The sequence below is a fragment of the Mobula birostris genome, chromosome 31 (assembly GCF_030028105.1).
Source record: "Mobula birostris isolate sMobBir1 chromosome 31, sMobBir1.hap1, whole genome shotgun sequence".
In the NCBI taxonomy this organism is placed as follows: Eukaryota; Metazoa; Chordata; class Chondrichthyes; order Myliobatiformes; family Myliobatidae; genus Mobula; species Mobula birostris.
The window spans coordinates 23,101,406-23,118,021 of record NC_092400.1 but is presented as its reverse complement, the minus strand read 5'-3'; the positions used below and the strand labels follow the sequence as shown (position 1 = coordinate 23,118,021).

The following is a 16,616-nucleotide window of genomic DNA, read 5'->3' as shown; positions in this document are numbered from 1 at the left end:
GTGGATGTCTATATAATAGTTATATTATATGGTATACTGTGTGTACACTACATATGTATATAAGCCGTGCATTCTATATTGAGCTGGCGTTTACAACTAAGCAGGAAAGGAAGGAGTGTACTGTACTGCACTAGTATTTCAGTAATTTTTAAATAACATTGCAAATATTTTCTTTCATTAAGTATTCTTTGTTTTTTACATAATTCGTACAAGTACCTGAATGACATAGTTATTACACTACCGTGTCATGTGTGTAACACTCACTAAAGTAAAACGAAGAAGAGAAAACGAGTCCTGGTTCCCATGTTTTTCCGTCAATTAGTTTCTAAAGTTACAAAGCATAGCATCTAGGACCAGAGGACACAACCCAAGGACAGAAGGATGTCCCTTTACAACAGAGATGAGGAGGAATTTCTTCAGACAAAGGGTGGTGACACTGGAATTCATTGCCACAGATCGTTATGGAGATAAGTCACTGGAGATATTTAAAGCAGGGTGCCTTGAAGGGCAAGGGCATGAAAGGCTCTAGGGAGAAGGTAGGAGAATGGGTTTGAAAGTGGAAATAAATCAGCCATGATCGAACGGCAGAACAGACTCAATGGGCCAAAAGGCCTAATTTGCTCCCATGTCTTATGGTCCAGCTTCTTCCCCTCTTCAATCATATTTCTGGACAGTCCATTAAACTATGAACAAACACTACCTCACTATTTTGCTCTTTTTTCACTATTTTTATATATTTCTTATTCGTAATTTATAGTAATGTTGTATATATTGCACTGCACTGCTGCCACAAAACCACAAATTTCATGACATACGCCAGTGATAACAACCTTGATTCTATTCTTATTGTGATATGATCTGATGCAAAGTTAAATTCCAGAGATTTTATTTAGTTTGCAGATAACTGCGTGTAGAAATAAAAGTCTTTAAAATAAAAAGAGCTGCTCTACTCTTAAAAAAATTCTGCAGATGCTGGAAATCTAAAGCCACATACACAAAATGCTGGAGGAACTCAGCTCAGCAAGCCAGGCAGCATCCATGGTTCTGAACAAAGGTCTCAGCCCGAAAAATCGACTGTTTGTTCATTTCAACAGATGCTTCCTGACCTGCTGAGTGCTTCCAGCATTTTATGTGTTGCTTTAATAATTATTCTAAAAAAAATCTTAATAGTTGAATGACAGAAAATATCTGCAAAGTTAGGAAAGCAGGAATGTGTTCACAAATAATAAAAGAATAAGTGACTTAAACTTTATCCCAAAGCCAATAGTTTACATATTCTCTCTACTGTTGTATGTTATTATTGCATAATTACACACTCCAAACATCTTACCCTGTGGTGACTGGAGGAGATGCAACACATGATTAAATGAAGCAACTAAATTGTAGAAAACTATCATCCTTCTACCTTTCTTCTCCCTACACTTGAAAGTCACTGGTAAAGAGCATATTCTTAAATTGGAATTTATGCAAGAATGCAGACGTGTTGAAATCTAACAGTGGCATGTAGACGAATGCTCTCACACAAAGTGTGAAAATGCTTTCTTTAAAAAAATAGAAATTTCATTACTAAAGGAAGCTGTGGAAAGTAGAGGCTGCAGATTGTTTTAATAGTCATTCTAGAATGTGAAAAATCATACATTTTCAGTTTATAACAAAGCTACCATGGCTCACACGATATTGATGAACATTGAATAAATAGCACAGTAACTCTGAATGTTGGGTTGTTAGACTAAGGAAAAATACAGTTATATTTGCAAGGTCATGAAGTGGCTCTGGAGCACAATACATCAGTAGGCACAAACTTCAAGTTTTCAATGTAGTCATTGTTATGTTAGTTTTGTATTCGCAATTCTTAGTCCCTTAATTTTAAGTGAAATCATATGTGAAGAGAGAAACCAGTGAATGTAATCTCCAGAATGCAAAGAATGATAGCCACTATGCAGAGAAGATAAGCACTACGCAAAACAATGCAAATTTATGAACAAGATGGCTTGGATTTATTTTCCAGGTCTCTCCGTCAAATGCTGGTACTATAGTCTCCCAATTATCACACTCAATTCACTTAGCTGGTTTAGTGACACATCACATTGTATTTAGAGTAAATGAACAATAGTTTTGAAAGAGGATACTGGTCACAAGGCAAGTGAACAAGATTCTTTTGCAAAGAATGTAATACTATACAAAAACAAATTGTTGGAAGAAAGACATCCTAAATAAGAAATCCTCTTCTAGCTTAGGCTAAAATGAGCGTCTCATTATAAATTGCATTGAACTAAACTTCTTGGAGCTACAATATTAAATAGTGCACCCATATCAAAGGGATTAATTCAGTGCACAACGCATCAGAGCAGTATCGGACATTTCAGCCACTCCAATATGCCCCCAGCATTCACTGAGATTATGTCTCTATTTTGATCTAACTCCATATACATAGTGTTTTTTTACTCTAAATTCCTAATTACATTTGGTTCATAAAAATCAGGTTCAAAGTTAACATTTAACCTAGCATCTGCTACCATTTGCAAAACAGGACTTGAGATTTCTGCAACCCTCTGCAGGACCCAAGATTTCCTTACAAGTCAAAGTGGTTTCTCACAATCGGAGCAACTGGGAATTTCAATCTCACCACCTATCAACCTTTTCAGTTCAAGGGTAGAAAATTCTTACTTCTGTCCCCATCTTCTCATAATTTAGCTCTCAGAATCCAGGCATCTTTCTGGCAAATCTGAATCCAATTCTTCCAAAGTTAGCATCTCTTTCCTTACATATAATGGTCAGAACATGCCTCTGTTTCATATTTGGAGCACAATATCAAAACACTAAATTCCAACCCTCAAGATGTAAAAGCCAGAATTCCTTCCACTTTTGTTCAAAAAACTGATGTTCCAGATATTTTAGTTATCTTTGCATAAGGGTTCTCAAGACACTCCACTGCTTCCAGCTTTTCAATTTTGAAAATACTTTGTTCTTGCCTTTGTAGATCAAAAGTTCATGACCTCACATTTAAAATTATTGAAAACCAGCTCCAAAATACAGTGGACCTCTAATGGCAAACTGCATGTGGTAGGGAATGCTGGTCTATATTTCACCATGAAAGCAAACATTAGTCATCCAGCCTGTGAATACTGCAATATTTTCTGATAAATAAAGTTTTGGCCGAATTCTCTAACTTTGAATGTCTGTTGTTGCAGATACTCTAGGACCATGATCTTTACATTTTCTGTTGTCTAATACAGCTTAATCTGCAAGGTACAACAAACAGTATAACTATATTTTAGAAAACAAAAATGCTGGAAATTCTCAGGTAAACAGGTACCACTGGCATAGAAACATTAGCTCTGTAGAACTTAGCTTTCAGTATCATCATCATCATCAGGTGCCATGCCCAGTTTGAGGTTTGACTGCCATGGCCCACACACTCCTGTTTCGGGTCAAAGCAACACTCACAACACGCTGGAGGAACTCAGCAGGTTGGGCAGCATCCGTGGAAACGATCAGTCAACGTTTCGGGCCAGAACCATTCATCAGGACTGAAGAGGGAAGGGGCAAAGACCCTATAAAGAAGGTGGGGGGAGGGTGGGAAGGAGAAGGCTGGTAGGTTCCAGGTGAAAAACCAGTAAGGGGAAAGATAAAGGGGTGGGGGAGGGGAAGCAGGGAGGTGATAGGCAGGAAAGGTGAAGAAGGAATAGGGGAAAGCACAATGGGCAGTAGAAGGAGGCGGAACCATGAGGGAGGTAGTGGGCAGCTGGGGGAGGGGGCAGAGTGAAATTTGGATGGGGAAGGGAGGGGGAGGGAATTACTGGAAGTTGGAGAATTCAATCTTCATACTAAGGGGCTGGAGACTACCTAGATGGTATATGAGGTATTGCTCCTTCAACCTGAGTTTGGCCTCATCATGGCAGTAGAGGAGGCCATATATGGACATATCCAAATGGGAATGGGAAGCAGAGTTGAAGCAGAGTGAGTTGAAGATCCTGTCTGTTGCGGCGGATGAAGCGGAGGTGCTCGACGAAGCGGTCCCTCAATCTGCGTCGGGTCTCACTGATGTAGAGGAGGCCGCACCGGGAGCACCAGATGCAATAGATGACCCCAACAGACTCACAAGTAAAGTGTTGCCCTCACCTGGAAGGACTGCTTGGGGCCCTGAATGGTGGCAAGAGAGGAGGTGTAGGGACAGGTGTAGCAAGTGGATCAATTCGTTGGTATTCATTTCCAGTTCTCTGGCTACTGTCTCCATCATCATTTGTCTTTGCCTTCCTTTTGCTTTCTTCTCTTCAATACCGTGCATCCTAACTCCTCTCTTTCCTAATCACATGTCCAATGAAGTTACGTTGCCTTTTCATGATCTCATACATTTATTTCCCTTTTTGTGCTTGCTCTGTTCATGACATCCTCATTAGATATTCGTTTCATCCATGATATTCTTTGCATCCTCTTCAAAAACCACATCTCTGCTGCTTCAATTCGTTTCCTCATGTTACTAGATATTGTCCAACATTCTGATCCATATAACATAACTGGATAAACGTAACATTTCAGTACTCTGAGGCAGTTTGTCATGCCTAGTTTAGTGTTGGTCAGTATACTCTTCATTTTCGTAAAGGAAGAGTATACTAACCAACACTAAACTTTCAGTATAACCAGCGATTATCCCTCCAATATTAGCAGATCTTTTGCAAGAATATTCAATCATGGAGAATATTTAGTTCTTTTCATTGGTTTGCCATAAAAATGCTAATTAGATTCAGCTTGTCGATTTAAACATTTGTGGCAAACATGCATACAATTGAGTAATCTGGTCTTCTGCCAAGAAAAAGTACATAAGTACCATACCAAGTAATATTCTTCCGGAGTCTGGGTCATAGAATCGCTCAATCAGGTTGACTATTGTTGATTTTCCTCCACCCGATGGACCAACCAGTGCAACCATGTTACCCGGCTCAATTTCAAATGTCATTTCCTACAAAGAGAATGTTTCCATTCATCACAGACATTAAGAATAACATTGGTGACAAAAAGATTTAGTTATATCAGTTAGAAATGAACACTGCAAAGCTTTCCAGCAAAACCACGCATACAACTCGCGTATTGTGGCAAATTATAAGATATAATTATTTAACCACTCTCCATTAGAACATCCTTAAACAAGTTATGTGTAAATGCTGTGTTATTGGATGGGGTGGAGAGAAGTGTAGTAATAGAAATGGAGATTGTTTCTTTTACTTATGCAGCACATCTGCCTTGCAGCAGAGCAGTCAGACAGGAGTTTTCCAGCAACAAAATTTTGGGGCCTGAGTTGAAATGATCAAATAATTCAATAGCACGTAGACTACCCTAGGACGGTCATGGTGAAAACTGCTGGACTGCGGCAAAAACTCAATTGCTATATTGATGAACTCAGAGTGGTGTACCAGTACAGACTGCCTGAGTTGTGGCTCCAGTCCAACACTAATACCAATGACAGTGGCGAAAGAGCAATAAACACGAATCCATATTCGGAGATTTTGCACCTCTCAGTTAGATCTAGACCAAGGAATATATAAATCTGGATTTCATTGCTTTTGATGAAAGCAAAAACTCTTAATGTAGTATGTGTTTACATTATATGCCTAAACCAATGTGCAAATGTCCCTAAACAGAAGAAACAGAATAGTCCCAATATTTTAAATTTAGTAGAAATCACAGAGGTTATAGCAGATAAAGACAACACTTTGTCTGTCACATCAAGCAATCCAGCTAACCTGGCTTTCCCCACTTTCCTGGGATCATTCTCGTGAACATCCTCTGGACACACTCCAATACAGCACATCCTTTCTGGGGTAAGGGGCCCAGAACTGCTCACAATTACTCCAAGTGTGGCCTGATGAATGCCTTATAAAGTCTTGTTAAAGGTGATAATTGGAACAATTAAGGGAGAGGTGAATACACATCCTCAGTCCTATCCAATCTTGGAGACATTTAAAACTATATATTTCTCCTAATTCCTCCTGCCAAAATGTAACATTTTGTATTTTCCTAGCACTCATCTGCCAGGTGTCAACCCATCAGTCTGCCTTCATCTCCATTATCCTTCACAGGGTTTTTTTTTGTATTTTATTTTGTGATATTTTGTGTTTTTAAAACCAGGGGAGTTCTGCTCTGTATTCAAGTTCAAGTCATTGTATATTTTCCTTCAGTTCAGAAGCAACCTTTGACCATCACTGTTTCCTATCACTAAGAATATTGTATCCAAGCAGATGCCGTTCCTTTTATCCCACTGACTTCAATCTTGATGACAATCCTATAATCCACCCCTTTAGCCATGTTTTACTAATTAATCCACATGCTTGCCAGTTCTGTCCTTAATCATTATTTCTAAGATGTTCCCCATCAATATTGATGGGTTAAAAGTCTTCATTCTTTTCTGAACAGGGATTAAAATCAGCAATTTCACAATTCTCAGGATTATGGCCACTTTCTCCCTCAGCAACCAAGGAAGCATCCTCTTGGACCACTGCATCAGACATCCAGCATCCACATTTTCTGACTTTCATACTTCACATTTGAACTACGTGACGTCTATTCAGTACCTCTGGTTCCTTGAGTAGATTTGTTTCGTTAGTTCTAATCAGTCCCTTCTCTCTCTTCCAACCTTTTGATTTTTACAAACTTATACAATATTTCAATATTCACCTCGATGTTTGCTATCAGTCACTTCTCATACAGTCAAGAATGTTAAGAGTTTCAGGCCCCCAGGAGTGAACATCTCAAGCTTGTCCTCGTCTAACCACATTGAAGCTACAGCCAATAATGCTCACCAGTTTCTATTTTCTCAGGCAACAAAATAAATTTAGCATCACCCCCTTGGACTCTCACCAGAGAAAGCATCCTATCTGGATGCACCACATCTTGGTATGGCAAGCTATATGCTTGGCCCATGACCCCAAGAAACTACAGAGTTGTGGACACAGCTCAGAAACTAGCCGACACTCCACAAACTCAGTCTACACTTCCTACTGCTTGAGTAAAGCAGCCAGCATAATCCAAGACCCCATGCACCCAGACATTCTCTCCTCTCACCCCCCCAACCCCCAACAATCCTGGTGCCTGAAAGCACATGCAACCAGGATTAAGGATAGCTTCTATCCCACTGTTATAGGACTAATGAAAGTTTCCCCCAGTATGAGGAGATGTATTCAGCCTCTCTATCTAATTCATTGTGACTTTGCACCTTACTTCCAGCTGCACTGCATTTTCTCAGTACTGTAACACTTTATTCTACACTCTGTTGCTGTTTTACCATTCACCATCACAATACAGATCAATTCATTACAACAATGCATGATAATCTTGCGAAGCAAGTTTTTCCACTGGACCTCAGCACATGTGGCAATAATAAACCAACTTATCAAATTTACCTCTCTTACTTCCCATTTCACTCCCCCTCTGAACTTTCTCCAATCAACTTTAATTTCCCATCATTCTCCCTCGGGAGAATGATTGTACCTTGATTGTAGATGAACTCTTTCCACATTAAAGACCTCCCATCATTCAATTAGAGTTTTCCCTGCCAATCTTTGATTTCAATTTGCCTGGGCCAGAAATGATGTCACCCACTGAAATTGCACTTGTATTTTTACCTTAGAATGGTCCAAAGCCTTCTGCACAGTTACTCAAAACTTCTCAATACTATGATTGTTGGACCCTAACTGTATTCCTCTTGATGTTTTCTTCATTCAGCCTCATTCCCCTAAAGCACATCCAGCAGTTTAAATAAAATGAAGGTGCGCAGCCCCCTTACAAGGCACAAGTGATTAACTGGTTGCTGAAAGTGGATTGATGTGCAATTCTGAATAGACTCCATTAAAAGTAGGAAAGTGTGGGTTTGAGAAATTATTACAAAACAAAATACTGACCTTTAAAACCTGAAAAGCTTGTCTGGTAGGATATGTGAAGCTGACCTTCTGGAACTCAAGTCCTGTTTTTGTAAACAAAAATAGTCATTTTTAAAATTAACCTTGAACATTTTGCACAAATTCAGGTTTTCAAAATTCCACCACTGATCATTTTTTTTTTGGTGTTAGAATTGTTTAGTCCAGAAAAATGAGTCTGTATAAACATCATTCTCAAATGTAACAAATTATTTCTTCCCTCACCCAACAAAATGAGCAGGGGCACCAAATTCCTGCAAGTAAACAAGTTATATTCATCTTAGAAATAGCACCAGAATATTTCACTACTTTGCATGTCCATTATCTATGAATTATTTTTATTTCTAATTCTGGTTATTCTGGCTTGAAATTGGACAATGGGGCAGAATGCCAAGGTACAGGAACAATTTCAAGCTATGGTTAATTTCTACTTTGATCACAGATTTTACTTTAATTGGTCTAAACTCTAATTTGTAGATGAAAAAGATCCTTAGCAAAGCAATGAAAGAACTGACTTAGAGAATTAAAGATCTGCTTACTGCCTTCTAGAGAATCAAGGCGACTTCCACCCATGCAGGGGATTTTTGGCTTACGGTCCAGCAGCTCAAAGATACGAATAGAGGCTCCAACAGCTTGCATGAAATCACCATAAAGAGATGCCAGCATTCCAAATGCCATAGCAACATTCATCGAGTAGACCATAAAAGCTAATTCAGAAAAGTCATAATGTATCCAAAATTAAAAGAGGACCCTTAAAGTTATCTTTTATAAACAAAATCATCCTTTTTAGTTCACTATCATTTTGCCGTATTTGTAGGGTACTATTAGACATTACACACTGACAGAACTATTTCCTTATTTTGAAAAAGGTAAGAATTGGAGCTCACAATTCAGCATTAGGAAAAGGAAATGAAATCATTGCTAAACAGTACTCTACAAGCTTTCAAATATTCTGAAACTGGGATAAAAGTTTTTCCCATTAAAACTGGAGAAGGACCAAAACAATAAGTGACTTGAAGGTTTTCCCAAATCTGTTTCATATCTGTCAACACCAAGAAACCTTGCACAACATCCTCAGCAAGTAGTAATGTTGCCATCATATTCTGAATTTAAGTTAATCTCCAAAAAAATGTGCAAGATAATGATTACAATGGAAGCCGAAGCTCTTAGCAGTGCTTGCTCCCTGCAGGTTCCATTGGTGGAGTTTTTACTGAATGGGGGGGGGGCTAGCAGGAGTCAGCTGCTACCACCTCCTTCTTCATTTACTTGTACTATTCCAACATTGACAGCAAATGAAAAGGTATTTATTTTTAATTAAGTTGTGCAATGGAACTGCCACATCATATATCTAAATTTACCCTGACTAGTTACATGAACTTGTGTGCTAGTGACCAGAATGGACTTCAACATTTAATTCAATACAGGCACACAGGATCATTTTGAACAGATAAACTTGCAAAGATTATGGATCTAGTAACAATTGAGATGCATTTTAGTGAAAATTGCCTGCAGGCTACCCTTAGCGAGTTTTTGCACTATGGGGAGCATAGTTGGGGAGCATATTTGATTGGTACCTTAACTCCAGATCAGCTTTAATGCTGGGTAGGTTATAACAGAATCCAGGTCTGTTCACAAATCAATTGTTCTAGTGTCAGATAACCTTGCTCACATGAGCAAGGGAACAATTGAGGGAGGTGAGTAATAGGCAAAGTAATGGATTCGTAATAAAAGTTAGAAATCCTGATCCATTATGTCTCAGCCTTTCCCATAATGGCAGCATTTCTGGTTACACTATACTCAACTTTTCAAAACAATTACATTTTTAAAATGGGAAGATTCACATCAATTTAATTAAAGGGAATAATTTGCACGACCATAAAGATGCCTGGTTAGTATTTCAAGGGATTTGTATGTCAATGTGATCCGAACACTAGATTTATAATTTTAAAAATTGCATCATAGGGGTCCAAACGCTTCAGAAGCACTTTTTACAGCTACATGAACAAACTGCATAAGGCTAAGAGAAAAAAAGATGTTTATTGCAAATTCTCTAAATGGAAATACTTTGCTGAGTAGCAAAGTATGTAAAAGACAAACATTTCTGATAGTTGTTGCAAATAGCTCTCATACAGTTACTAAAGGAGACATTGTTTATACCTCCAAAGAGCATGTGTCAATGAGTTAAATTGCACAAGAGAGAGTGATTAAGGCAGCAATGATTAAGTTTGTCATCAAGGATTGATAGTGAAGTCACTGAGAATCTCCACAGGTTGAAGACATACATAAAAGGAATGGTTGTGATTGCCAGAGGTTAATGATATCAGCCTGGGGCCCTTCAGTGATTGACACAACCATCTTAAGCTATTTTATTATGACTTCTCTTCAATAATTCAGATTAAAATCAACTAAATAGCTGAGCCAAACATCCTCTTTACATTTAATCATGATAAACCATCATTAAAGCAACAGCCACAAAATTATGAAATCAACCAAGTCCAAACTATGGCTATATTTTCCACAATAAATGTTAACTCAGGCAAATAAGCAATAAGAAAACTTACTCATTAATATAATTTAAATATATATTTCATTTAGTAGGTATGTGAACTATTAAACAGAGAAAACAAAATTTCAATTAGAAATAATTTATTGCAAACTAAGTGAGCTCCTCTCATGTGTTAATGGAACAATATGCTTAGGATAAAGTATTTCAAGTCATCAACAACACTTCCTTCTGTTCAGGAGCACTGCAATGCGTTGATTGATTTATTCAGGAGCCAATTACAACAGGTACAACTATTTCAGGTAATCTACATACATGAATTTTTTGTGAAGAGTTCACTTTCTTTCACTTACATGCTAAAGTCCCAAAAGAAATTCCAGATTTCCCATGTCTTCCATCATACACAAGCTTTGCACCATACCATAACACAAGCACAATAGCACCCTGCAATATTAAAATAATTGATCTTATTGTTTACCCATGTTTGGAGATTTGAGAAAACATACTAGGAACAACTTATTATAAATTCAATTTTTTTTAAAAAAATCCTTATTTTAATATTAAATGGTTAAAGAATCTATGTAGTCAATAAAATTAGTTATTTCAAGTGACATTTTCCTTTAAAATTCCAAATATCATTTCAAAGTAGTTAATTGTGCAATTTTTTGTTGCTCTTAAATGAAAAATTAAATATGTTAAAATTTAAAACATACATATAGAAATTTACTAACTAGCAGATTTGAAAAAAGGTGATCTGTTTAAAAAAAATTAAAGAACTTACAGTAAAGAAACAATGAAGCACATAACATCAATCTTTTTGCAAGTGGGCTAGAAAACTTGAACTAGCATTGGGAGTGCCATGGAGTCAGAGACTGTCCCCAAAGATTTGCATTTGATGCAAATTGTGTTTTCCACTATGATTTGCTTTATTTGCTGGTGAAGGTAACTGATTGATCAGCCCTGAAAATAATATCACTTTTATTATCTGTTGAGAAGGTAGAAAAATATTTGATTTTTAAAATATATTTTATGAAGCTATAATTGCTTGAGGGAAGGCTGAAGTCAGTGCTAGTGTACAGGAGCAATGTTGTAATTTAACTGAGATTCATTCACTTAGAGATACAGCGTGGAAGAGGCCCTTCTGTCCCACCCACCAAGCTGTTGCACCCAGCGACCCCAGCTAATCACAGGACAATGTACCTACTAAACTGGTAAGTTTTTAGACTGTGGGAGGAAACACACGTACAGACAGGAAGGAGTGTACAAAGTTACTTACAGGAGACGCTGGAACTGAATGTCCAGTGCTGTGAGCTGTAAGAGCATCTTGCTAATCGCTATGCTACCGTGGCACTCTGATACTCAAGATGCACCTGTGCACACACCCATACTGTTAAACAATTGGAACTTACTTTAATGTCAGGAATCTTAAAGGGGGTTTTGCAGTTTTTCCTCATGAAATAGTGAATAATGCATCAACTTTTTAGATTTCATGTTTGAAGCATTATCCCCCAGGAAAATAATGCTGTTTTTGACTATATCCTATTGTGAGCAATGTGAAATGGAAACTGATCCCTCTGTCTAACTCAGCCATTCCAAACAAGCTTATCCAAAGCTGGGCCTGCAATTGTCCCATATTTCCTACTCAACATTCATTTCCATTTAACAATTCTGTTAACAGGATTTCCACACGAGACAGTGCTTATCATTCCAAAGAATCCTCTTATAAATTTCTGCAGTTAATTTTGCCTTACACCATGTTCTCCCTGACTAAAGCTGTGATCCACAGAGCCACTTCACGCAGAGAGACACTCACCCCTAATGGCTCTATGTCAATTTATGCTCAATACAATCATTCTCCCATCCTCTCCTACCACTTTGCATTCTGTCTATTTCCTTCTCACTGCTTCTTCTCTCTTCCCCGATATATCCCCCTCCTTCTCTTCATTTTCTTAAACAACCTGATTACTATGCCCATTTATTGTAGACCATCTCACAAATAATGACCAACAGAACACTTAGGTAGGAGTGAGAGTAGCAAATTACTTAAATGCCAGACAATGACCATCACCAACAAAAGTCTAAACACTCGACTTGATGGTCAGTGAGCAAATTCCTCTGCATAATTCAGCAAGAGTTATCTTCGATGCAGGTCGCTACTTCTTCAACGAAGACTCAATAAGGTCGACTCTTTATTAAACTGCCGAACATTCCGGACTTCTCTTAATCCTTCAGGTCCCGTACTTCGATGAAGTCTTCACTCTCCAATACTACTGAAAAGGTACAGCAACAAATCTAGCAGAAATTGCCAGTCCAGCACTATTGTACCTTGCAAAAGAACGTAACACTCCGTTTTAAAAATGAAACTGCGTCATAAAACAAATACGCAACCGAAACGGAGACACTGACGAACGTTCTAGCTGGAAAACTAACTGTGTCACCAAAGGTCTTTCCTTTTATACCCATGGTGAACATGTCATCACGTGACCTCACATCGGCGGGAAAATTACATCAGGTGACCTCCAAAAGACCATTACATCATTCTCACAAGGAAGTCACAAGATCTCCTTGAGGTATGTAACAGGCCCAGCTCTTAAATTGTCCAAATCTCAGTCCGTTCCTTGCTCTCAGGCCCGGGCCCTGTCGCTTCGATATGCTGTTGGGCTCAAGCGCCGCCATTTCAATTCGGCCCATACCCAATCTTTCCAATTCCACCCAACACTTAAACTGATCAAACCTTGAGCTTGGGCCCAGGCTCCACTGCTCCCCTCTGCATTGCCTCCATTCTGCGACATCGAATCGCTTCCAAGTCCACTCCAGCAATGACCAAACATTGGTTGATACCTACTCTCAGGCCTGGGTTCCGCTACCTCAAGCCAATGCAACCAAAGCCTGTAACTTTGATAGTACCACCTGTACAATCATGCTGCACTTTAGGGTCTTCAGTTCACTCCATAAAAATGCCAGATCATACAGGTGGTTAAACAGCTCAACTCAAAAGCAAAGCTACAGATTATTGATTGCAGTGATCGTATTCAAGTAAAAGTGTGATTAATACAGTAATTTTTGTTCTGTTTACTACCAGCAAATTATCACTGTGCTTCACCAGCACCATCTTAAACATTATCTTGTTCTTTTTTTGTTTGCTTTTCATCTAGAAATAAATACCAATACTTGGTTTATACAGTATGTACAGCCCTAAAAGTCACAGCACAAATTAAGGAACTGTCAGTCATTAGTTCCCTGATTGCTCCTCAACCCTATTTGATTTCCAGTATTCTAAAGAATATGCAATCCGTTATTGTTTTATCAAGTTGAAATATCCAATTCTGCCATTACTAATTTATTTGTCAGTTATATGCCCATCCGACAAGCCTGCTTATTTCTTAATGTAATTTTGTTATCAAAATACAAAATCTGTATACTAATCAAATCCATTAATTTAGACACCGTACTTTGAATTCTACAGTTTACCTTGGTCTTCAGAACTTAATTTCCCACTTACTGCTAATAATCATAAGCAGTAATCCTTCAATGAAATAGAAGGATCTGTCTGGCTGGCATACAAACAAAAGGTTTCCACTGTATCTTGTCAATTCTAATTTAAATCCATTCAAGATTTGTTTAACAAGTTTTTTTTTAAAAAAGGCATCTCTTCCCCACCCCCATCGAAATGATAACATTTCAGGAAATGTTCTGGCCCATGACCATTGTCAGGCTAAATGGCTCATATTTACATGAAACAGTTTTTAATTTCTCTTTCTACAAACAGGAATGGCATTAAAGATTCATGAATCCTCTGGTTTTCTTCCTTTCTCTTAGAACTTTTGTAAATGGATACTGTACTCTCCGTAAATTAGTTGACCCTGGGGATGCAATACATTTAGATGAACACTCACACAACTGCAATTTTCACTGCTAGTCTCGCCAGAGAAATCCGCAGTAAAATAGCTATTCAGACTCCTTGCCTATTCAGTATCACAAATTTATGCTAATCATTCCTTAGTGACCTGTACTTACAGTAATTCTCCTTCTGTTACTTAGTCAAGAGAAGAGTGTTGCAACTTAAAATTCAAATTGTATACTAGCTAACAAAGACTAATCATGTTTTTGTCTGTATAGTGATTTTATTCATAATACATCTAATATTTAATTAGAGTAATACTTAACGTCTCTTATTAGTCTACATTGCAATCTTAAAATCAGCTTCTTACTTTGCCAATGGTTTTTTAAGCCCTGAAGGCACCAAATCAGCAGCTTAACAAAAATTTATGTTAAACATGTGGCACTTCGGACACAAATGCTTGAAAATGATTACAACTAGTTTTCAAATGTCATTCCACACATGTTCAATTTTTAGAATCATTACTTTGCCCAACTGTTCCTTAATATTCCAGGAACACTCCATAAGACCACAAGACAAGCCATTCGGCCCACTGAGTCTGCCCCGCCATTCCATCTCGAATGACTTATTATCCCTCTCAACCCCATTCTCCTGCCGACTACCCATAGGAGCAAAATTAGGCCATTCAGCCCGTTGAATATCCTAATTCTCCAACACCCTTCTGTAAGCATTTGTAACTTTAGGAATAACTTCCACACAGTTCCTCTAATTCTTGCCTTTACTGCTTTTACAGTCTATTCAAGTGCATGCCGTGTGGAAAGCTGCTGCTACTAGGAGTACAATTAAGCAAACAGTAGTACTCAAATTTAAGTTTAACAACTACTGCAGTTGCTGTCTAATTTGAAAGTAGTCATAAGAAGGCAGACATACACCTTTCCTGAACCAAGCCTCCTTGGCTTCTGCATATTGTTACGTATTATGCTGTGCCTCCAATTCAAAGCACCCTGGAACATACAAAATTAAGTGAATCATAAAGGTCATAATCTTGAGAATTTGACTTCCTGGAAAAAAAAATACAAACGGGAGTAGAGATCCAAAGAAGGACAGAAGAATAGGTAGTATAAAGTGTAGAGTTAAAGGAAGGAAAAGATGGGGATGAGGTATGGAAAAAAAGGCTACAAAATAAGTGAAATTTATCTACAAGAAACTGATAATTAGAAACATTATAAAAATGAATATTTTTTATTCCAATTCTATTTTGATCTGTATGGAAATTATATATATACGCGCACGCGCACACACACACACACATTTACACATATCTACACACATATATATACACACACACACAACACACACACGTAACTTCACTAAGTGACTCATTCAGAAAATAAAGTATAAACTTATATATTTGCTTAAAATTTGATGTAACCTTAATTTTTTCCCCACATCTCTCCAAAAAATGATGAATTTTGATAAATTCAGCAGGGATACCAAATGATATTTCCCTTGCCTATCAAAACCTGGAACAAACGTATAGCTCACTGACTCCTTAGCACAAATCAGCTAATTCAGCAGTGATCGAAGTTGTGCTCTTCCTGGTCTGCAATAGCTCAGTAGCACACAGTACATCTACTCAACCAGCCATTTGGTGAATAACAAAGCGATTTTAAATTTACTGTTATGACAGTTCGGTTCTTCTGGACATCGTCAAGTCATAAATACCAAGCTCTCTATTGCACAAAGGGTAAGAAGTGAAACAAGAATTAAATGTATTGAATGATCACCAGATTTTTTTTCATTTTCATTTTTATTTAGCAGCAATTTAACTCTTTCTTTTAACTTTCCTTTATTTAAATAAAAAATTTCATTGAACATGTTATCCCTAATGATGAAGCAAAGTGACATAACTTATAAGAATTAATTTCTTTGCTATACCATATCTAAGTCAGAACCACATAATTCACTCACAGCTTATGAAATCCTCTTTTATAACATTCTGTTCATTAGAGTTAACAGTCAACAGCTGCCAATTTATACTGCTGATTGCAATTGCCAACACCACAACTGAACTCCACATATACCTTCAACGTGACAGAGGTTCGAACTCTTCCAGTGTTTGAATCTGACTTGTGTATTTAATATTTCAGTAATATTTGAGTAATATTGTAAATATTGTTCATTGAGCATTCTTTGTTGTTTACATAATTTATTGTGGGTTATATGTAAAAGTACATGAATAGCATACACCATCACACTACTACATCATAAGTGTGCATCTTGCTGATGTAAGTAATGAAACTAAGACCTATACCACCCAGCTGTGTGCTATTTTTCCCCCAATTAGTTTTATGTTTTGGAG

General features: G+C 37.6%; 1 protein-coding gene across 4 annotated transcripts in view; it reads right to left on the bottom strand.

The window, feature by feature from the left end:
• LOC140190891 (ABC transporter B family member 1-like) overlaps positions 1 to 16,616 on the bottom strand; it is a 135,557-nt gene that overhangs the window by 65,201 nt on the left and 53,740 nt on the right. For all 4 annotated transcript variants that reach the window (XM_072247829.1, XM_072247830.1, XM_072247831.1 and 1 more), the window contains 4 exons: positions 10,767 to 10,857; positions 8,450 to 8,617; positions 7,896 to 7,957; positions 4,834 to 4,960 (listed from right to left, as the gene is read on the bottom strand). In XM_072247829.1, coding sequence (XP_072103930.1) covers positions 4,834 to 4,960; positions 7,896 to 7,957; positions 8,450 to 8,617; positions 10,767 to 10,857 — 448 coding nt within the window. The remainder of the gene's footprint in view (positions 1 to 4,833; positions 4,961 to 7,895; positions 7,958 to 8,449; positions 8,618 to 10,766; positions 10,858 to 16,616) is intronic.